Source organism: Lutra lutra, chromosome 6, assembly GCF_902655055.1.
Source record: "Lutra lutra chromosome 6, mLutLut1.2, whole genome shotgun sequence".
NCBI classification, from domain to species: Eukaryota; Metazoa; Chordata; class Mammalia; order Carnivora; family Mustelidae; genus Lutra; species Lutra lutra.
Window position 1 is genome coordinate 7,183,600 of NC_062283.1, and position 24,218 is coordinate 7,207,817.

The 24,218-nt window shown below is 45.4% G+C and overlaps 1 protein-coding gene across 3 annotated transcripts in view; it reads right to left on the reverse strand.

Annotated features, from left to right (window-relative positions):
- Nucleotides 1-24,218, reverse strand: part of CDKAL1 (CDK5 regulatory subunit associated protein 1 like 1) — a 708,279-nt gene that overhangs the window by 59,151 nt on the left and 624,910 nt on the right. For all 3 annotated transcript variants that reach the window (XM_047732825.1, XM_047732823.1, XM_047732824.1), the window contains one exon: nt 21,990-22,154. In XM_047732825.1, coding sequence (XP_047588781.1) covers nt 21,990-22,154 — 165 coding nt within the window. The remainder of the gene's footprint in view (nt 1-21,989; nt 22,155-24,218) is intronic.

Sequence of the window (24,218 nt, forward strand, 5' to 3'; positions counted from 1 at the left end):
CATACCCCTCCCACCACCCAATCCCAGCAAACAGCTAGTCTGTCTGAAGGTAAGGGACCCTCCCATCCCCAGGGGCCGGGCCTGCAGCACAGAATCTCACAGACAGCAGCGGGTGGGGCAGCTGCGCCCACCGGCCCCGCCTTCTCGGGAAGATCAAGGTGGGGACCTGACAAGCAACAGGGCAGGAGAAGGACGATGCCGCCTGTCTCTATCACACTGTGCTTGTTTTACAACGTCACCTTTTACCGATCCAAGATCTTGATTAAAAGAATTTGATGATACATTTTTAAATATAAGATTGAGAAAAAGACTTCTCAGCTGGCAGCGGTCAGCAGGGAGCTAGCTTTGTACATTTCAATCGTCACCAGCACTGTGATGCTGAAGGAAAAGTAACTTAAAAATTTAGGAGGGGCGCTGGGGGGCTTAGTGGGTTAAGCATCTGCCTTTGGCTCAGGTCATGTTCCCAGGGTCCTGGGATCGAGCCCCGCATTGGACTCCCTGCTCAGCGGGGAGCCTGCTTCTCCCTCTCCCTCTGCCTGCTACTCCCCCTGCTTGTGCGCTCTCTCTCTCTGACAAATAAATAAATAAAATCTTAAAAAAAAAAAAAAAAAAGGAAACAGAAGGACTGTCTCTTGAAGTCCAAGATATTCCAACATTTCAACATACAACTATGGCAGACCTCTATACAGTCAGAAGCAACATTCATGAATAGGAAATACTGTAGCATTTCTATGATGCAATTTACACAAAAAGTGCTCTTAGGTGATATGATGATAAGTAACCGATGCTAATATAAAAGTTTATATATGCACACACACAGATTTAGAGAAAAACTTAGTACGGCCAATAATTCCGGGAAGTAAACAAAAGGTGCAAACCTTCCCTAAATTTCTTAAACATTATTACCAAAGGTTATTAATTCTTGAAATTCAAGATGCACTTCCCTCTCTCACACTGTGACACGCCCACTATGGGAAATGTTATTGCTTGCTAAAACTAAGAAAACACCAACACTCAAACTTACACATTTTAAGAAATCAAACTCCACTTAGAAATGCCTTTTTCAAAACAGAAATTTGAAACGAGGCAGGATAGGACCATTGTTTGATCAAAAAGATCCCTGAGTGTATCCAGTTATAGCAAACTAAGGACAACCCTGAGAAAGTGTTCACTTTGATCAATATGGGCTATTTCTCCCACCCCCATAAATCTCACTGTTTCCTTGATTCATCTCTAAACATTCTTGCTAAGTCTTAAAGTATCCTACTAATTTTCAAAAGTATAGCTTATCAAATCCTACTGAAGTAATAAATCTGTTAAAGCAGAACCAAGTAGCTACACTGAAAACAATACCAAACAAAAACCACTTTGATGTTTAGGAAATCTATGGATCAGACTTCAACCAGGTGGAGATACATGAAGACTTCAGAAAAGAGAACGCAGTCCGGCTAGATGGTAACGACAGTCCATCTTGAATTCTGCTCCGTGAGCAGCTACCGGTGCATGGCTGGGAAGAGGCAAGGGAGCCCTACGACACCTGAGCACATGCGGTGCACTGAGGCCAAGTGGGACCCGTGCTGGGGCTGGGAGCACCTGGGTTCTGGACTCTAATCCCACCTCCATCTTAGGAGTTGGGGGCAAATGACTTAGCCTCTCTGTTCCCACATAAAATCGCTTAAGAAATGGAGCTACTGTTAGTATTTTCACATCACAGGGTGTTAGGAGGATCAAGTGAGATAGGCATGTTAAGTGTTTTGAGCACATAAAAACTCAAGGTTAACACATTTCGTGGTGTTCTGAGGTCCTAATGGAATTGGCAAACTATCTCAGATACTCTTTTTGTGAAATTAGAGTCACTATTTTATTTGCTTCTCAAATATGGTTAATTGATCTAGGCTATTCCTGTCCCTTCCCCATCATCAGGAGACACACGGTATATGACGAATGGGCACGGGCTCCAAATTCTGGCAGGGCAGACGCTGAATCCAGGGTCACACATGTGGCGGCTGTGTGACCTTGGGCAAGTGGTTTAAAGCCCTGAAGTCCTAGTTACCTCTTCTACGAAGCAGAGATATCAATATCTACCATAAGAGGATGTCGAGGGCGCCTGGGTGGCTCAGTGGGTTAAGCCGCTGCCTTCGGCTCAGGTCATGATCTCAGGGTCCTGGGATCGAGCCCCACATCGGGCTCTCTGCTCAGCAAGAAGCCTGCTTCCCTCTCTCTCTCTCTGCCTGCCTCTCCGTCTACTTGTGATCTCTCTCTGTCAAATAAATAAATAAAATCTTAAAAAAAAAAAAAAAAAAAAAGAGGATGTCGAGAGGGTTTGGAGTGATCTGCCCAGTGCCCAGGTCGGATGCCTGGAATGCAGAAAGTCCACATGAAGGGCTATTACATCCCAGGAGCGTGACCCGGAACATGGAGACGGCCAGAGTTCCCCACAGCACCTGTCACCAGCACAAAGACGAAGACGTCCTGTCCTGGGTACTCCCTTCGCGCGCTAACCCACGACGGAGAAGCTATGCCTCCTTCTTTGGAGTGAGCCCTCTAGACCGGTTCTTAACTACAACCATCTCATACATGAAGGTAAACTTGAACTCCACAATTTACGAAGAGGGGTTCACCATCACATGTTCCAGGGGCTCATTTTTTATATCTGCTTTTTCCTTTGATATTTAGTTTTGTTATAACTTTTTTTTTTCCCAAGGAAACTAAAAAGTAAAGGGGTCCCTCTTGATCCCACAAAGGTTTTATGTTCTGTGTCCTGCCTGAACCAGCCAGTTTCCCTCCGCCCTCTGTCTGCCCCTTACTTCCTCTTGTTGTTTTCCCAGGGCTCAGTCAGACGGGACCTCCTGTAGGAAAAACTCTCTCAACCAGCACCAGCCCCCCATGAGTGAGGCGCTTCCCCTCCATAGGGCTGGGCATCCTGCTGGCCGGCCCGAGTCATGGCACTTGTCAGTGGTAGTAAATGTCCCATCTGCTCCCACGTGATCCCACGTGCACTCCAGAGGAGCCCCACCAGCACGTGTCCCAGGCCCCACATCTTGGTGGTGGGAAGTGCTGGCTGTAAGGATATCTGCCTTTTTACCTGCTCCTTAGTACTACAGATGCACATTTTATACAGGGGTATAAACTGCCATTTATCTATCCTAGGATTTCTTACTAGACTGTGGGCTAGATGGAACAGAGGGTCAACCACCATCTATACCACATTGTATAACAATAAAATAGCACTAGAGGGGAAAAACTTGCCAGCAGAGAAGTAGCATGGTACACTGGTTTTCTATTGCTACTTCAGTAAATTGCCACAAACCTCAGGTTTTAATACAAATCCATTAGCCTGCAATTCTGGAGGTTGGAAATTCAAAAAATCAAGGTGCTGGCAGAGCTGCATTCTTTCTGGCAGTTCTAGGGGAGAACTGGCCTCCTTGCTCTTTATCTAGCTTCTAGAGGCTTCCTATATCCGTTGGCTTGGGGCCTTTTCTCTCGTTTCAAAGCCAGTAGTATAGGCTTTTCAATGAGGATCCTTGTGATTCACACTGGGCCCATGGGGATAACCCGGGATAATTTCTCATCTCGACCTTTGATTGAATCACATACCTGAAGTTCCCTTTCGCCATGTAAAGCAGCACATTCACAGGGTGCTGGGATCAGGACGTGGGTTGTCTCATGTGTGTGTGTTGTGTGTGTGCACGCGTGCTTGTGTGTGTCTGTGCATGAGCACGTTGCTGCTCCTGGCATATGTGATTTCCCCATGTTCTCACTGTCCCACCGGAAGGTGTGCTCAGTTCAGGCAGAGCTAAACCAGCTACAGGAGAGAATGCTCCAGCAGACCCAATGTTCTCCGTGTTACAGGGAAAAGGGGCACCAGGCAGCTCTGGGGGGACGTGCCGCTGGCCGGCCACGAATCCTCCTGGTGGAGGAAGACGGGGCCTCCAGGCTCAGCCTCTGCTCACGCAGATCTGCTAAGTCACCGTGTTTGTCCTGCTCATGGCTTTTTCGGCCAAAAGAGACAAGGACCTGAAGGAGGTGGTCAATGAGTGTTCTCTGAAGGGGTATTTGTTCTTCTGTCTGTTCCTTTCCATTCTATATTTATATTTTTGTACAGGTGCCAACATCCTGCCCTTTTTTTGGGAGCTGGCTGGGCTTGGCCTTCCAGGGGAAAGTCATGGTGCTCAGAGGCCTCTCCTGCAGTTCCTCCCTCAAGAATATTTATAACTTGCAATGCGTGAAACGGCCACAGCACCAGAAGCCTAACGATCCAGGAGGACAGGTGGACCACAGCCTCTATATAAGAACACCACGGAGACGAGAACCTTCAGGCGCTGGTCACCACGCGCCCGACACCGTTCTAAGTGCTCTAATGTGCAAACTCATTCCCCCCAAGTGCCCAGGGAGGCTGTTAACGTGACCCAATCCCAACCTGCCCACTGACGGGGACGGCTATGTGCAGCGAAGCCCATGCGAGGCTTGGCTTCAGTCCTGCGAGGTTCAGCCTTGGTGATAACACATCAGAGGTCCATTTCTAACGCCAGACAGAGAAGTGAGAAAACCCAGGGCACGGCACGCCACACAGTGATCGGGATGGGGATTCCTTCCAAGCCGACTTTACCCACTTTACCTGCCGCTGCATCTCACAGACGCAACGGTGTTGTTTTGTGTTTCTCGGCAGAAAGCCGTTCTAGGAAAGCCAGGCCAGGCCCAACGCCCTGCAGGGTCGCTGCACCCCACCTGTCCTGCAGTTGTGAGCCATGCTGACACTCTGTAAATGGGACCTGGAGGTGGCACAGTGCTGCATTTTCTCTGAAAACACACACACGCACGCACACTCTCAGTTGGTCTGCTCACATTAGAACATGTTGCAAAATGTGTTTTAATGAGGAACAGTTGGTCTGGTTCTGCTAAACCAAAAGATATCCCTGGAAGAGAGTCGCCACCTGTCTTCCCATCTTGCCGTGCCGCGTCTAAATGAGTTCTGCTGTCCCCGACACCTGCAGGTGTTGCCAGGTCGACGTGCCAGCTGCCTTCCACGGGTTGACAGACACCCTTGTCCCCGTGCTTCAGGTCCTCACCAGCTACGAGGACATACAGGGGAGTGAGGATGCCAAGCTACCCTTCTCACTACTTTTCCCGACGATTCCTCAAACTGGGAACATCGTAATATCGTATAATTAGGAGCGCCCGATTATCTCTGAACCAAAGATCTTAGTAGTTTCTAGTTCTTGAAGTCTCTGTGGAGAATGTTCTATGCGTTGTCCATCAGCCTTGTCGGTACACTGGCACGTAATGAGCTCCACAAATTAAACCCGGAATCAGTTACACCTTTTCATTTATTTGGGGAGAATATTTCCGGATAAAACATCTGCCACAGAGTTACATGCTGAGAGCACAGACCTGTCAGCCTTTCTATATCACTTTTGGGCACTGGCTATTCTAAATTTGACATTATTTGTATGTAATTTCCCGCACAACCTCTCAGCTCAAATGTGTAGTTGCTATCAGGTCATTAACATCACAAAGAAAGAAAAATTTAAATCAGAACACACCCGCACACGTGAAATCACTATGATTGTGTTTTAAGTCTTGTTTTGGTGACAGCAGAGTAAATACAAGGCTTTGCTAATAAGGCCAAAAATAAATTATTAAACTATCTGCCATATGATCAAACGCATTTCGGATTATATTCTGAATAATTCTACCTTCACATTCACCAAAGGAAGAGCTCACATGTGCGTCTGCCTGGTCTGGGCAACCCTCTCTTTCAGGACGTCCAACCCTCTGACTTGAACCCAGCCCCAGTGGAAGAAAGAGATACTCACACCAAAAATCAAAGCTCGGCATCGACGCATCACCTAATGATTATTTTCTGTGAGATCATAATTTGCCCGACTCAAGAGATTCAAAAACAACTCTTAAGCTCTGAGTGTCTTTTAATGGGTTCAAAATATTACGTGTAAATTTTTCTCATGGCTCAAAGGCATTGTTAGGGCTGGAAGGGGAAGCTACTGGGGATGAAGACAAAGCTGTCTGATAGCTCATAGCTCAAGAGAAATTAGAGTTTAGCATCACCGTCTTGTTTTTTTCCTTTTTTCAACTGAGCCTGCACATATGGCCTATGCAGAAAAGCTATCAACACCAAATATGTGATCAATGTAAGGAAATTATGTTAAAATATACATTCTGCAGTACAGTATGTTATCAGAAAAGACCCTCAAAATCTCCTGACTCTATAGAGTCTGCTTTAAATACAGTTATCTCTGAAAGTTATCTCTATTGTGAGTGCATTTTAATTCCCAAAATACATAGTTAAGGAAGCACCTCTTAATGTAAGTACCCTAATGTTAACTGTTGCCTCAGACCCCAATAATCCGGAATGAACAATGGTGGTTCCAGCCTTCGTAAGGCCTCCTCACAGTTGTAGGCTTCTACCTGAATTCTGCCATCCTTTTTGAAGTTCCTAATCTTTTTTTATCTTGACACCCTCTGTCCATTCACATGCCTGACTCTGGCCTAGTTCCTGGCTTGTTACATTTACCAAATAAATGCATGGGCCACAGGGTAGAAGAAGGGGATCTAGAATTAATAGCACAGCATAAAATCTTTGCCCATAGTGGGATGTTGTCATTTGTCTATATGTAACCTCCTTAGTTCTACAAAAAACAAGGGGCTGCGAGCTCTGCTTGAAGGGTATGTTATCAGAAGTCTGGCATCTTAGCCGGGGACGCATTTATTTTTGCTTCTTATCCACTGTTATTTAACTTTTCTTCTTCCAAGAGAAGGCACGTAGAGAAGACTTTCTTAATAGCCCCACTTAAAACCCAAGCTATTTCTTTACTATATCAAAATATGGAAATTAGGGGCACCTGGGTGGCTCAGTGGTTAAGCCTCTGCCTTTGGCTCAGGTTGTGATCCCAGAGTCCTGGGATCGAGCCCCACGTCGGGCTCTCTGCTTAGCGGGGAGCCTGCTTCCCCCTCTTTCTCTCTTCTGACTGCCTCTCTGCCTACTTGCGATCTCTGTCAAATAAATAAATAAAATCTTTTAAAAAAATATGGAAATTACTGTAGAATGTATATGTGGGTCTCTCTTTCATTAACTCAACATTAGCCATGGAGGTAAATGCAAGTACACACATGCGCACGCACACGCAAGGGACTGGACATAAAGAGGGGACCAAAAGGCTCCTGAGAACTGTGAAGTTGGTCCTCACCATGTTCATGATGATGGCGGGAATCTAACTCCTTGAAACACTGGCTGGAAGCCCGCATCTGCACATGCTAATGTGGCCCCACAGGCGAGGACAAAGCTGAAGAAAGGAAAGGTGAACTGGGTCCAGATGCTTTCCTGATGATGAAGTCTTTTTGATAATCTCTTAAGCTCCAACTGAAACCACCCTCGTCCCATGAAGTGTATACAGAAAGCTGTGAACTAGGATGTCGACAAACGGAACAAGCAGGTGTATGAAAGTTAATCTTTAAGCAAGCAATTCAACTCAAAATCATTACTCCCGAGGATTTCTTCCCACTGGTAACCGTGAGAGTGCGCTGGCAGACGTTTGTGCTTTAAATGAGAAAGAAGTCGTGGGTGATGTTAACCGCTGTTACCCTGCAACCCTCCCACTCTGCTCTGAGCATCATTTTCAGTGACACTGGGAATATGGTTCTAGCATCATTGAGCTCCATGAACTGCATACAATGAATAAAGGAGATGGCAGGTGCTTTGCCCTGTCCAAAGAATCTCATAAATGATGAGCTAACATGTAAGATGTTTTCTATTTGGAATAGGGATAGGTTTCAAAAAGTAAAAAATAAACGACCCTACCACATGTCACTGAAAATAGCAGAGAAGATTAATACAAGGAGATTTAGTTGTTTGTATCACTGTAGAAGTGTGGTGGGCAACCTCCAAGATGGCTTCCAGTGACCTCCGCCTTCTGGTATTCATATCCTGGTGTAACAACTTCCCTCTCTTCCTGACTATGAGCTGATCGGCTTTGCTTTAATTAATAACACTCAACATACATGATGGGATGCCACTTCTGAAATTCGGTCACCAAAAAAAATGTGGCTTCCCTGTTTCTAACTCTCTCTGCTTGCTTGCTCTGAGGAAAACCAGCTGCCACATGGTGAGGTGTCCTACGCCAAAGCCCACAGGAGAAGGGACTGAAGGAGGCCTCTGACCAACGGCCACGAAGGACCAAGATCTCAATCTCACAGCCCGTGGGAAACGGTACCCCACCATCCCCAAACAAGTGAACTCAGAGACCTTTCAGGTAAGATGACACTCCTGGTCAACACCCTGACTGCCGCCTCCTGACAGGCACCGGGCCAGAGGCACCCTAGCTAGGCCTGTGCCCAGAGTTCTGACCCACAGACGCTTGGAGATAATGAATGTTTTTTGTTTCAAGCTGCTAAATTTTGAGGCAATCAGTTACACAGCTTTGTTACACAGTAATGGGCAACTAATACAAAAAGACTCCAGATAGAGGGCTGGAAACTGATTCACATATATGTCGAAATGTGATTTTTATAACAGAGGCATTTCGGGCCACTAGGAAAGATGGCCTTTCAAAATTTTCTGGAACAATTCATTATACACACATAAAACAATGAAATTTGATCCCTACCCACCATCCTTAAAAATGAATTCCAGGTACATTGATTATTTACCTGGGAAAGGCAGAACTGGAAACATTTTAGGTAATATGGGCAGAAAAACCTTTCTAACCCACAAGGCAGGGAAACCATTCTAAAATCACAAAAATACATGAAGTTCTAAGGCGCCAATGAGAGGGTAAAAGACAAGCCACGAACGGAGAGAAGACACGCGCTTCACATACAGCGGACTGTAGATTGTTATAGTGTGAAGAAATTCTAAAAATCAAAAAGGTATCAACTCAACAGAAGAAAATGGGCAACAGACTTACACAGACTCTTGAGCAGAGACGAGATCTAAATAAATATCTCAAAGGAATCCAACAAATGTATATGCATATGCCGACCTCATGTGTAATTAAAGAGACCCAAGTTAGAAACAATGAGACACCAATTCACAGACGCTGGGCTGTCCAAAGGCAAAGCCATCCAACAGCTGAGATTAGCTGGCTTGCTCTAAGCTTTGTGGTTGCGTCATGAGGCACTTAGGGTGGTGATAGTTAACTGATACATAAGGTGGCCAGATAGTTGGTCCTACAATCCTTTTTGGAAAGGGACAGCTATCCATCTATCCATCTATCTATCTACGCATCTATCCATCCATCCTTCTCTCTTTCTCTCTCTCCATCACAAATCCAACACAAATACACTCATTTATTCACTCAGCAGACATTTCCTAAAGATTTGCTCTGCCCTGCCAGCCACTAGACATTAAAGACAAAGAAAGGAATGAAGCAAAATATCCCCGCACTTATGTTTTTTCCATTTTAGTCACCGGAGGCAAAGAAACACAGAAGTATGTGTTGTGTCTGACTGGGAGATTTTCCACAGAGAAAAATGGAGTAAGGATGGGGGAGGGGTTCTAGGTTGTGCTAGGGGTGGTTGTTATATAGAGACCTACTCCGGAAGGAATCACTGATAAGGCGGAATTTCAGCAGATGAATGAAGGAGATGACAGATGTGTCACACAGGCATCTAAAAGAGGCAGGTTCCAAGCAGAGGGACTGGCGGGTGGGAGTGACGCTGGTGTGTTCCATTCAAGGAGCAGCACAGAGACCAGTGTGGCTGGTCCAGCACACTCAAGGGCTAGAAAGGTCAATGATGATGTCAGAGGGACAATGGCGGGGCCAACATACTAGGCCTTACAGGCTGGGACTTTTGTTTCCACTGTGAGCATGAGGAAACTCAACATGAAAAAAAAAAAATTTATTATGGTAAGATATATAGAACATAAAATTCACTATTTTAATCATTCTCAAGTGCACAATTCAGTGGCATTAATTATACTCGCCACATTGAACAACCATCACCACTATTCCTAAAACTTTCTCATCATCCCAGAGACTCTGTATCCAATAAGAAATAGCTTCCCATCTCTACCTCTAGCCCCGTATAATCTCTAATCTACTTTCTGCTTCTGTAAAATTAGCCTATTCTAGATCTTTCATGTAAGTGGAGACATATGATAGTTCTCCTTTTGTGCCTGGCTTATTTCACTTAGCATGTTTTCAAGGTTCACATGGTGGTACGTGTCAGAAATTCGTTTCTTCTTATGGATGAGTCCAATTCCATTGTATGTATATATCACATTTTGTGTATCCATTCATTTGCTGATTGACACTTGGGTTCTTTCCCCTTTTTGATTATTGTGAATAACGCTGCTACGAATACTGGTGTACCACTATTGGCTCAAGTGCCTGCTTTCAGTTTTTGGGTACATATGCTAGGTCATATGGAATCCTTGATGGTTTTAAACATAAGGGAGACACGATCTGATTTATATAGAGGGTAGAAACAGGGAGACCAATTAGGCAGATTGTGTTTATTTTCAGATAATATAGTACAACACAGAAGAGGAAATTACCTCCTACAAGAATATCTACAAGAAACAGATCTGTGGCAAATAACACTATCTTGTACCATCGATGTTCGGTGATTTTCAGAAGAACGGACCTCATCTGAAGGGATCAGAGAAAAGGAACAGCTACTCAAAGTCAGTGAAAAGGGGGAACTTAAATCATGATCATGATTATTTATTTTAGGCAACTGGACTTTACAAATGCTCTTGCTGGTGATCCATGTACCTGAAAAAACAGTGACCAAGTCCTCTTCTCATGGTATGTATGTGATTCGGGCAAAACATAACCCATGCCCATGGACACAATACCATTCACACCCTGATTATTTGGGCCCAGAGAAATCTCTGCTATTACCATGGCCCCAACTTCACACCATTGATCTGTTCCTATGTGTCAGGTAATGCTCTGAGAGCTTCCCACACATCATCTCATTCAGCAAAACCACCCTGTCAGATAGATTCTATTACCCCCAATTTATGCAAGAGAAAACACACCAGAGAGGGTAAGTGATCAGCTGAGGACCACACAGTTAATAAGGAACAGAGCCAGAAGTCCAAATCCACACAGGACGACTCCACAGCTGGTGTGCTTAAGACATACTCCATCTTTCAGAACGGATGTCTGCAAGAGAGAAGCCTTGGGAGCCAGAAGCTTCTGGAAGGAAAATGCTAATCCTGATAAAGTATGTCTGCCATGGTTCTTTGCTTTTGTGGTCCTGCCTCAAGCAGGGGCAAATCTGGAGGGCACTGCATCCCATTTTTTTTTTTTTTAAAGATTTTATTTATTTATTTATTTGACAGGCAGAGATCACAAGTAGGCAGAGAGGCAGGCAGAGAGAGAGGAATGGAAGCAGGCTCCCCGCTGAGCAGACAGCCTGATGCGGGGCTTGATCCTATGACCCTGGGATCATGACCTGAGCCGGAGGCAGAGGCTTTAACCCACTGAATCACCCAGGCGCCCCACTACATCCCATTTTTATAGGTGGACGTCCTACCAGATAACTGCTGACTTGACATATGGCTTGAATATTTATGTTTCTCAATAATTTTATAGAATTGCACTGGGGAGACAGAGGGGCGGGAGAAAATTTATTTCTCCAAAACCCTTTACATTTAAAACGCTGTAAACTATGTTAGAAAAACAGAAACATCCGTAGTTCTATTATTTGAGGCACATCTCAGAGTTAGTCCTCTGAGTATGACAGGCTGTCAGATTCATATTTAGGAAGGAAAAGGGAAGAAAACGCAAATTTATGGTTAGAAGCATCCCAGCTCTAAAGTACTCATCCTTAGAGTTTCCACGAAAAGAACTTAAATTTGCAAGATTATTATCAACTTAAAAAGGGGCTTTTGCAATGTGCTTATCAAGACGTCGAATGACTTCCAAGAATAGGTTCTGTAGTTTGACTATAATTTTTCTTTTTTAGTCCTTGAAGAATATACTAATATCCCAAGTTGCAGTTATAGATTTATTCTCAACTTCCCTGCCTGTGGTGGAGAAACTCTCCATTCCATCCTGCATGTCACCGAGAGCCAAGTTCATTCAACAAACATGTGCCAAGTGCCAGCTACGAGCCAGCCGCTGTGCTGGGCCTGAGGGCTGGTGGTGAGCAAGACAGACAGGGTGGCCCAGTGCTCCTCAGTTTTTCTTCCCACAGATGATTTTCACAGTTCTGCTGGTGCTCAAAGACTTTCCAACCGGCCATGGCAGGCACTTCGAGCATTTGCTTGTATCTTCTCCCTACTTATTCATAAGTATATATTTCCCAAACCCTTGAAGTAGGTGGGGCCACGCGAATATTCTGGTCAATTGTCATGAACAGAAATGTGATCAGCCACTCTGGCGCTGAGGGATGGAAGAGTTGTCTCTCCAGCAAACCTCTGCTTGCCATCAGCCTGGGTCCCTGAGGGACTGCGTGGAACGGACTGTCCCTGATTCCCAACGGCCCCCCACGAGGTTTTCGATGTGTGGCAGTGTATGCAGGATGAAGCCCGAGGTTCTGGAGTTTATGTGTTCCTGTAGCAAAGCCCAACTTCTGTCTCGTGCTATTTGCCTTCAAAAACCAGAGGTCTCCCCCTCCCCAGGGGACATCATTTCCCACCGCCTCCCACCTGCCCGCATCTGAGTACAGATGCCCACATAAGGCCAGCTGCATTCCTGTGTTTTCTGTCCCTTGACTTGTGTTCCTTTCACACTGAGAAAAATCTTCTTCACTTGCTGCCTTGGTCCTTTCCACCCTCAAAGTCCAGTTCTAAGCCCAGCACATCCATGACAACCCCTGCAGGGGAAACTGTTCCAACAGCCTCTTCACACCACTGGGTCTCCATGTGGAGGATTCTTATCACTACAGACTCTGGGGACCATCTCCCCTTCTCCTTCATCCCTGGACGCAGGCTTGAGAGCCAGGTTCCACACCCAGTGGCCATGCCGGGAGGGACGGACTGTGGAACGGGCTCTGTGAGGAGGAGGATGGGCGTGGGAACTCTGCCATTGAGGTACAGGGTGGGGCCAGGAAAGACTTCTTACTGGCACCTTCTGTGTGGTTCTGGGTGTTGTCGTTCCAGCAGCATCTACGTGCCAGCCCCTCCCACAACTCTGTGAACTGTATCCCCCCTTTCTGTTTAAACTAGATGAACATTTTTCTGTTGTTTGCAAAGAACCCTGACCCACACATCCACCAATACCTCCAACCTTGAGAGGCTTCCTAGCTTCCAATTTCTTATTGAGCACTTGTTATCTTACATATTTTGTTTCAAACATACATATCTCCTCTTCCCCACTAGACTTTCCTCTCCCTGAGGGCAAGGACCACGTCCTAGACTTCTGCACCCCAAGCAGCGCTTAGAAAAGTACTGGGTCCACTTTAGAAATTGACGGGATGACCGTGTGATTCATCTTCTGAACCAGAACATGGTGGGGAGTAAAGAGAGGGGCACCACGATCAGTTACATCAGGACAACAGGTATAAAGCAAGACTGTCCCAGGCAAACTGAGACACGGCCATGCTGTGCTAGCTGATGGAGGAAGCGTAACATAGCCAAAGTGAGAGCATCAAAGTGCAGTTCAGGACACACGAGTTCAAACCATCGCAGCAGATACTCCTCTCCTGGATTCTCCCTCCTCCCAGTTGGTGGGGACAAGAGACTGGGCCTAGCTGACCTTTCATGTTCGGGTGTTGCCGAGATACCACTTTGGTTATCTAAGAAAGCTTTTTCTATTTGGTGCTTTTATGATGAAGAATACCTTTTGTTCTTAATGAATTCATTCTAGACTTGGTAAAAATCACCCATAAAACTTTCACCCCCAGAGCCATTATGTTGCCCAGGGCAGCTGGTGTACATACATAAGACCCCTCCCTGGCCTACCAGGGTCCCGATGGAAGAAGAGTATTACCAGAACCACACCCAGACTAAAACCTCCTCAAAGGCCAGGATGCTGTTTGTTATTTGTATTGCCAACATGTGGGCCGGTGCGTCGATAACATTAAAGTTGGTAAACGCTGAAACCCACCATAAGATGCCAGCATCAGGCACATGGCGCATGTGTGAACAATCCAGTTTCAGGGGGCCTAGTCTCTTTCCTTCCTTGCTCTGGGCATCTGCCTCTGCCTCTGACTGCAAGCTCGCTGTGCCTTCTACTCCCCCCTGCAGTATGGACGACAGGTCCAGAGGGGGGGCAGCACCTGCCCCAGTCCTCCCTCCGATGCCTCTTGCTGAGCAAGCATAGCAGCGCTCCTGTGTTCAGCTGCCGTGGCCGAGGCTACAGGAATACAGTGAGGGAACATGGGTAAAAAGGTAGCATCGGTAAACTTCATGCCACACGCACAGGAGAGGGTCACTGACTGGGAGCCATTATTGCTATGAAGGCACAATTCTTTCCGTGATGCATGCAGTTACCCTCCCCATGCCCCAGCACCAGGCCTCGGGAGGAGGAAATTATCGCCAGTGGTTGCACGAGTGGTGATGCAAGAGGCGTGAGAGCAGACTGCTGAGCAGCGGGACACTCAGGTGGTACTCTGGATGGTGACCAAACAGGTACACAAAGGTACAGCAGACACACCAAGTGCATCCTGAGCTGACATAATCACAACGACGAGTTCAGCTGTAATGCCAATAAAATACACAGCTCAGCAGCACGGAATAAAATCTACATATCGAGACAGCGACACCCAACCACGTCCTAACGGGCGGGCAGAAGACACTGATGGGTGTGGCATGAACGAAATGGACTTAATAGCCAGTGTACTGTGTTTTCACGGTGGGTGACACCAATTTAACATATGGGCGATGAAGAAGTCAATCTTATATCAAGTTTAAAAAGAAAAAAAAAAAGAGGAATGAGAAAAACCGCATGGGGTTGGAGCCAATATCTCAGGGCTGGAAGGAAAATAGGAAGGAACACACCCTCATTTGCTTCTAACACGGTTAGCTGATCTGTTTGAAATTAGATCCACTTTCAACTGTTTTAACTTAATTATTAAGCCATTTCTTAACCTCGTGAACGCAGTTTTCATGTGCTTTCAAATCTGGCCCTGAACTAATAGACCCTTTCACTTCAGTGGTTTTGGAAATGAATGTTAGATGGAGAGGAAAGCAGTTTTACGGTGCTTTTGTAAGGGTCAGAGCTCTGAAAATATAGTATGGTTTGTACATAAAACTCAGTCCACCTGAATATCCTGCTGGCCCTTTGGGAATGAAGGCAAACCGTGCCACCCTTTAAAAACTCCTGCTTCCTTTCCACGGGCAGTCGGCTGTGCTGGTGCTGAGCCATCTAACTGCTCAAGCGAATCCATTACTGGGATCAAAGTCTCAACGGATGAGAAACAGGTGGCAGCCAGGAACCCTGGGGGCAACCTTCCCATTGCGTCTGAGAAACGGAATGGTAGGTCCAGCTCTCCGTTCTAGAACAGTTGCCATTAGAAAGACACATAAAAAGAAAGAAATGTCCGTCATGAAGAACACCCGAGCTCTGAAATTGCTGTGGGGCCTCTTTCTGCTCATCGGTTTTTCTCATTATGTGGAGGGGCTGCCAAGTTCGTCTGTTTTCACCCGCCATTTTGTAGGAAATCGACGGCTGATGATTGCAACTATCTTTGTTGTTGTTGTTACGATTTATTTGACAGAGAGAGAGCACTCCCAGGGCGGGGGGATAGAGGGAAAGGGAGAGAGAGTCTTAAGCAGACTCCACACAGAGCACAGAGCCTGATGAGGGGCCCGATCTCTCGACCCTGAGATCATGACCTGAGCCGAAACCAAGAGTTGGACGCTCAACTGACTGTGCCACCTGGGTGTCCTGTTGACAACTTTTGAAATGATCAAAGGTTGGGCAATTTTTACCTTCTCTGTGTCACTGTGTGGAATGTATCACAAATTAATAATGATAACATTAAGAGGGGCCAACCTTTATTGACAAGCCATTTCCCCGTAGTCCCATGAAGCAGGTACTATTATCCATGTTTACGGAGGAGAGAAAGGCAGTGGAGAGAGGAAGAGGAGTTTACCCAAGGTCATACTCCTTGTAAGTGGTGAAACAAAGATTCAGACACGCGTGTTCAGAATCCAGCATCAGTGTTCTTAACTGCTGTACAGTACTGTAGAGTGAAAGCCAATGGAAGCAAAGTACCTTTTAAAAAAACACTGACGTTAAAAAAAAAATAAATTAAGACCCAGGAAATCACTGATTTTTAAAAGTACACTTACCGAATCCCTTTATCAAATATTAACACACCTGTGATACACCAGGCACTCTGTCCACATTATCTAATTTAATCCTCTGTGGCTTGATTGTGTCCGTTTTACAAATGAAGAAACTGTGATTTAAGGAAGTTGTACAGGAGCAGAGAAGCGTGTAATTCCGATCTGAACCCAAACACAAGAGACTCCAAATCTCGAGCTTCTTCCATAAATCACCACCCCCCACCCCACCACCACCTCTTCCTTATTTAAAGCAATCCTTTCCTACTAGGAATAAACTCAAAAAGAGAAAAACTTTGCAATAAAACTCACTACTTAAGTTTGGAATCAGAGAGAATTTTCTTCCGATTCAGGCACAAAATGGCTCTGACTTCTTAAGTATCGATCTCAGAGATGGTAGGATTCAAGTGATTTGTTAGAACATGGGCCACAAGAGAGGAAAGAGCATCAGGAGTAAAACTAGTTAGCTTTGATCAAGCAGGGGTAGTGTTCATACTCTCCTGTCTTCCTAACACAGGCTGGTAACGCGAATACCACTTTCCACAGAACGCAGAAAAGACAGTTAATACCGTCCATTTTCTCCTCATTTTTTCTCTGCATCCGGCACAAGCCCGCAGTGGTATGCAGAAGACAACTAACTAAAGCTGTGAAGTCATCGGTAAGACTCTTGCAACTCCAAAGGGAAAGGTGGTATGAGCCTGGGCTGAAAAACCTGGGCCTGACCTCACACCCTTCAGGATGGCCACTACTGAAACCCAAGAAAACACCACATGTTGGTGAGGATAATTACCTAACCACTCCTCACCTCTGACCGGTCTACTGTTTCTCTGGCTACCTAAATACTTTGAGGTCATCCCGCCTCTCTCTTCTTTGACCGAGAAGACGCTGGGTTTCGTACAGGGTAATAGTATTCAACTTAGAGACAAGAATAACACAGACTCTCATGTATTTTGCTGAAGAGCCTAACAAAAATCATTGTAAACATCCATTGAATTTTCATATACTGCTAGGCAGTAACTGTCAAGATACACTGTGAAAAACAGCAAAAGTGTCTACAATTTATCTAGGACGGAGGTGGCAAAAAACATGTACATGTATGTGTTTATATTCTTAAAGCAAACCCTTGGAAGAATAAGCCAAAAACTAAAGCAAACAAAATTCCTTAAATAGGTAAGAGAAGAAACAGGGTGGAGAAGACAGAAGGTGAACTTCTCAGAACATACTTCCGTAGATTTGATTTTGCTAAATATTTTACATGATTTTGAAACAAAACTAAATTTTTTAAATTCCCCCCAAATTTGAAAATAAAGTGGAACAAATGTTCCTAGCAGAGTAGTCACTGGCTGGTACAGCCGTACAGAGAGGAATGATTTCGGCTCACTTGAAAACCACCCTCTGCCCGTACATCCCTTGAGAGAAATACCCAGCAACAAAAACACCTGTAAAACCACCTCCCCACCACCGCCACCTCAACTCAGCTCCGTGCTCAGGAGTCACGCTGTAGGTGATGGCGATAGTACGGTTATTCGTGGACAGTTACGTGAATAGCACAGGACACAGCCCGTGAGTACTTACGCAAGGTGACGAGGACCTGGGATTTTCAGTGTGGAAGAAAATTAGTTACACATGTTAAAGGTGGGTGACAGGTATGTGAGATGTATTATGCTTGAAATTTGCTACAGTACAAATTTTCCATAACTGAGTTAAAACAAAACAACTCCTCGATGACGGCTCTTGGGTAATTTTTCATATTATCAGGTGGTCACGAATCTGGTGCAGTAGGCGCTGTTTCCCCACGGTTTTTCTTCAGGTGGCATGACTGGATGGCATGGCAATTTTCTGAGGAAACTTCAACTGTGTAAAACAATCATCGCACTGAACAGGATACGTTATGACACACTTGGGCTCTACGAGGGAGTGTGGCAAAAATATCACCCCTCTTCAACACCTTAAAACTTGTGCTTTTTCTCAGGGTTCCCATGCCTCTGGCCCTTCCCCCTAAGTATCCCCTCCCCACAGGCAGGTGACGTTTGCATGTCCTCACAATCATTTCTACAACCCACTTCAGGAGAATTATTAATACGCAGATGAGACAGTCTTCACCATCCAGGGGGATGCGGTCCCACGCTTTCTGAAGTTCGAAGTGTGGAAATTTGGCCTTATTACATTACAATATTAAAACTGCTTTTATAAATAGCAAACATCTTTCCCACTTGAGAATCATTTTCTTAGAAGAGTGGTTTTCAAACTTGAGCAGGCACCAGTATTACCCAGAGAGCTTATTAAGAAAACAGGTTACTGGGCCTTGCTCTCAGAGTTTCCGATTCAGGTCCAGTCTGAAGCCTGAGAATTCGCCTTTTTAACAAGTTCCCAGATTTGCCGATGATGCAAGTCTGGAGACCACACATGAGAATTATTATCCAAGAACATCTATGAAAACGTATGTGTCCCTTGCTTCCTCCTAAGAACAAAGCCCCCTGATACTTTCCATATAAAAGTTCATGATCTCCCCTTTCTTTGATTTATATCTGTCCTTTGAATTCCATGATGCTTTCCCCTGTTTAATTATTATATAACCTTTTTTTGAAATTAATTATCCTTAAAATGATACTTACTCAGAAATGTTCCCCATTAGCTTATAGGTAGCTGTTTGCTTCTGTATTCCTTAAAAATATTCAGACCAATTTTGCTTCTTTCCTATCACCCTCTCTTTCTAATTCTCTATTCCTTTAACCAGACTGAAAGGAAAGATGGGAATAATCATGAAAGATGTTACCATACGCTGTTTCCTAGCACATAATTTCGTAGAGGACAGTAACCTTTGACTTTATTACTGCTCGCCTTTTCTATCCTGTTGTGGTCACTCACTTATAACCTCAAAATAACAAGGCCTGATGTTTATTAATATTTATAGAATTCAATGCCCTGCCACAGGGTAGGCAGTCAATCCATTTTTGTCAAACAGAATATTTCCATCACAGAATCCCAGAGACAACTGAGGTCCAGGGAACCTAAGTGATACACAAACGGTCACAAAGTCTGTTACCACAAATGCCAGAATGCTATAATCTGGATCCCACGATGCCCACCTAGGTTGCGCTCCTTTCCCCAGTCTGTTCTACTTCTCACTACTTTTATCAGAAGACGCCAACAGGACCTAAAGGGGGACAAAATAACTCTCAAGGAGCGTCGGGCTAAATACTTAGAGAATAATCATAAAATTCTCAATGAGGATAAATGCATTTACTTCGGCCAATAATTTCTTAACACAATATTTTGCTTTAGAGGATTTGACCTTTTCAGATGTCTTTACAAAGTGTACAGGGGAGGTCGCCGTTCAAGACAAACTAAGGAAAAACCTACAACATGCAGAAACACATTCCAATGGGATGGGTCCTCTGGTCCTAAACAGACGATCGTATATAGAAATCCACTCCCCTCGCTTACCCTTAGACAGCGTGTACTGCATGATGAGGGCTAAAACAACGAAACACAACAACAATGATTAGTACCAGGTCATCTTCAGGGTTTGCTCTTTCTAGATGCAACTAGATTTATGGGAAAGGGACTTTTGGCAGCTGGTCGCTATGTCCCAGGAACAGTATTAGTTGGCTTACAGACACTACCAAAAGGACTCCTTTCAATGACCCTGCGAGTGAGACGTTAGTCTTCCCATTAAAATGAAGACCAAATGAAGCCTGGCAGTTGCATGGTTAGGGGAAACTGGCAAGTCCAGATGCAAACTCAGGTCTGTCGGACCCCAAGGTCATGCTTCATCCACAGAGGAAGCAGGCTGGTTCTGTCATTCAAGAGTTCCAGAACCTTTACCGGTGCTCAAAGAGCTTAACGAGTCTGGGACGTGATTAAACTTCTACCCACTTCTCTACTCTATAAAAGTGGGACAAGCTGTTTTCCTCCTGCTTAATTTATTTTGGCTTGTGTCATCAGCAAAAACATTTCTAACATCAGGACACATTGACTGAAGAAGGCTTTTTGACCCTGAGCTTGGCATATCTTTAAAAGCTGACAAGTAATGAAGTGTAAGGCCACGCTCAGTACTAACATACAGGAAGTCACAAACGGTGATGGAAGCCTGGCCTGATTTTCCCTCGAAAGTCCTAACCCTTCGAACCCTTGGCTTCGTGAGTGTGGCCCTGCCCCTTCCTAGAAACCGAGGAGGGCCAACACACAAGTGACTTTTCCTCATCTCATCCAGGATCTGGGATAGTCCCATGCAGAGAAGGTCTGTTGGCAGAACGCGTTTTCCAGGCTGGAGGGAGGGAGGAAGGGGGACAGGAGGAGGCTGCCCCCCAGAATTTAAATGGCGCTGTCCTTGTAGCAGATAACACGACAGTCAAGGAACTAACAAAAGGGTATTGCTTTTCTTTGTTGAGAATAATGTTTCAAAATGTTATCCTTTTCAATAGACCTACATCGAAGGAATTAAACAATCATTTGCCCACCACTGCCATTTGCTGTGAAATCCTTTTCACTGTGGCTATTTCAAGTCAACCTTGTAATACATACTCTGTAGAAAAACAAACAAACAACAACAACAAAAAGCCCACTTCCTTTAAAAATCTCTCAAGGATTAGCTAACACATCAGAAGCCAAATCTTTAAGCAAGAGAATTTAAATTCTGGATTCTAGTGTTCCTTCCTGGTCATCCATCCCAAATCTCTAGGACTTTTTTTTTTGAAGCAACAGCAATCGTTAATGGCTATGCTTATCAAGTACTAGAGCTCACTCCTGGCTGAGCGGGACGACACACAGTTGGCAGGGCCTGGGCGAAGGCGAGCCTGCGTCACTCCATGTATCAGTCCGAAGGCCGTGCGCGCTGATTCTTCACGTGCCCCTGTCAGGCTCACGAGAGGCGTCACTCATGTTTGGACCCCAGAGTCCATCACCACAGTGAGTGAGAACACAGATAACAGCACCCTCTTTGTCGCTACGCTCGATGCTTAATTAACATGCCCGGGCAGTTTATTTTGAGGGGAAAGATAATACACACATTCAAACAATCGTGGAACTCGATGGCCAGATAAATATCGCTTCTCATTTTTCCGTTCACAAAGTCATGGCTGCACACTTTTTTGTGGAGTGCTTAACAATTGTGTTGGAGAAAGGACATCAAATGATGCTTAGAAATGTGATACACATTTTCATTTCACACCCCATCAGCTTTTACAACTGTAGCTCAATGAAATGTAAGAGGGAGACTGGCAAACAGCCAGATTTGCACCGAGGTATACAAGAGGGGTCAGGTTACTTTTTTATAGAAAGGGAAAAAAACTGTTTAATTTTCACTCCACATGACTAAAGCAGATATTCAACAAACAGCCTGGAGAGAGGCACTCACACCACACACACCGACACGCTTTAGTGCCTGTTTAACTGCAGGCTCTCACTGTATTATCAACAGCTTCGTAAAGCAAGAAAACCTTCCTCTCCTCACCCTCTTCCATTCAGGATCTCCTGACACAGAAATGCCCTGGATCAGATGATCTTCTGCGTTCCACCTTCCACCTGAAAATAATGCCTTTTGCCCTCCACGGCTGGCCTAGAAGTAGGAAGGGCTCATTCCCTTTCCAGGAGGAGCAGCAAAGCTAAAGGCATCAGCAAAACCGCATCTTTCTAATTCAGAGTTCAGTCTGTCAGGAAGGATTAAAGCCTCATGCATACATAAAGAGGGAACTAGAAATGATAACAGAAACACGGTCTGGAATCTCTGTGCTTCTGCAGCCGCTGTTTTACTGGCAAGGTAGAGAGAAAAGCGTCTTTTACTCACCTCTGTTAAACCTGAGACTTCTCCCTTTGCTAATGGTTTGCTGATGGATGGCGTGTATACTTTGGCGTCTGATACTGGCTGCCCTTTCATGAAGTGTTTGCCTGATTCGTAAATGTCCACTTCGATCATTTTCCCCATGAATGTGGGGTTCTTTGGCACTAAGACCTTTAAAGAAAAATTCAGAAGGTTTAATTTTAACGAAATAAACTTGCCATTTTAGAGCACTGTTTTAGATTTATAGGATGACTGCAAAGGAAGCAGAGGAGTCCCGGATACCTCAGACCCCTATTTTCCTATTACGAACATCCTACCACAAGTACAGTACGTTTGTCACAATGAATGAACCCACACTGATGTATGACTATCCACTGCAGTCCATCCTTTATTCGGACATCCCTGGTTGCCTCCTCACATCTTCTCTCTGTCCTGAGATCCTATCCCGAGTAGGCTCCATCTTCCAGCTGCTCAAGGATCTGGAGATCTTGTAGGCAAGGAAGGTGTGTGTGGGAGGAGCCACAGGCTGGAGACAATGCTCCTTCCTCGGGATGCCTGCTGTCCTCAGGCATGTGGCAGGCAGACCCGGGAGAGCCCCCAGCAATCAAGCCAGTCGCTTTTGGACAGGCCTTTGATATGCTGCTCTCGGCTGTCCCATGCAATGAGGAAAAGTGAGACAACACTGATGAAAGCCTTATACTTTCATACCTGCCAAGTCAGCTGTCAGAATCATGGTTTGAATAGACACTTCAGATAAAGGACCGCATGTTCGTGTGTGCATGAGCATGTGTATATGTGTGTGTGTGTGTGTGTGTGAGAGAGAGAGAGAGAGAGAGAGAGCATGGGTGTGTGATTTGGGGGGGGCAGGGAGCAGAAGAACATTTAAAAGCCCCTTTTTAATGGCCCAAATGTTGGTGTTGGAGCTAAATGTCTCCTCTGACTAACAGCTCCCATTCCCGTCTCTCGCTCTGTCCTGGGACGGGCACGTTGGTTCCTTCTACCTCTCCAGATGATCGGCGGCTCTGAAGGCTCCTTTGGCTAGTTCACAGGGAACTGTCAGACAGTCTCTCTCCGCTCGAGATTTCTAACAGAAGCACTTGTTTACCTCGAGCAAACGTTCCCCTCCTTGGGGACCCGGAGGAGGTTTGCACACAGCGTGTCTCCCTCACGTTTCTGTGTCGGGACCTCAGCGGCTTGCCAGGCTTTTCAAGTCAGGATCCAAAACAAACAGACTCATTCCAACCTAGTAATACTGTCATTTCTAGATACCATCTCCACTTCTGGAGCTCATCTTATTTAGAAAAATCATTCCTCTGACATCTTTGATACGCTTCGCTGTAGAGACAGACAAGCTGGAGGCGAGCCAGGGTTCCACGGCCGACTTCTCTGGGAGGCGAAGTGGGATCTGGGTCTTTCTGGGTTTGATTCTTTTTATGACCACTGAGTCCATGGCCTCATCAAAGGAGAGGAAAAAGGTCACCTGGGCGCTGAATTACTCACAGCAAGCACATGAACTCAAAGAGCTTTAGTATCAGAATATGAAAGCCCCTTTAAATCGGTTTTTATAAAACAAGAAAATCTCTAGAGTAAACTGTCCCTGGGAGATGTGGTACCATTCTGGGGAGAAATAACTCTCCTTGATCTGCTGCCTTGATCTGAATGAAGGGCTCAGTGTTATTTTCCCCCTCCAGTTGTAATAATTGGAAAAAGCCCGGCTGCTTTAAATTGGAGGAAACAGCTAATGAGGCATGCCATTGCCTTTAAAATGAAGGGGAAAAAAGTTTCCTGCTGAGGCAGAAACCCAGATGGCAGAGAAAAGAGAGGGAAGAGTCGACCAAAATACAATCGAGTTCCTCCCCAGGGCCGAGCAGGTTGGCCTGAATAGGAAAATGGCTCTTGGGAGCCAACTAATGAGATGGAAAATGGGGAAGAAACTCGGCTCCGGCATCGAGTGCTGGGAACCCTTCCTCTGCTGTCGTTTCTGCCGGGTATGGAACAGGGCACGTTTAGTCTGGGCCTGGAAAAGTTCCTCCCGCATTTCCTGAGGACTCAAGGCCCAGTTTGGGGGTTACTCCCTGGGAAGCATCAGCATGGGAGGTCTCTCCAACTACGGCTTCCCTGCTTTCTGACAAGGGTGGGGGGTTTCCCTTGCCCCCCCTCCCCTGACTCACCCACCCTAGCCTGAAGAGGCTTCCCACACTCTAATTTCAGCCACAACCCACAGGGGAAAAAAAA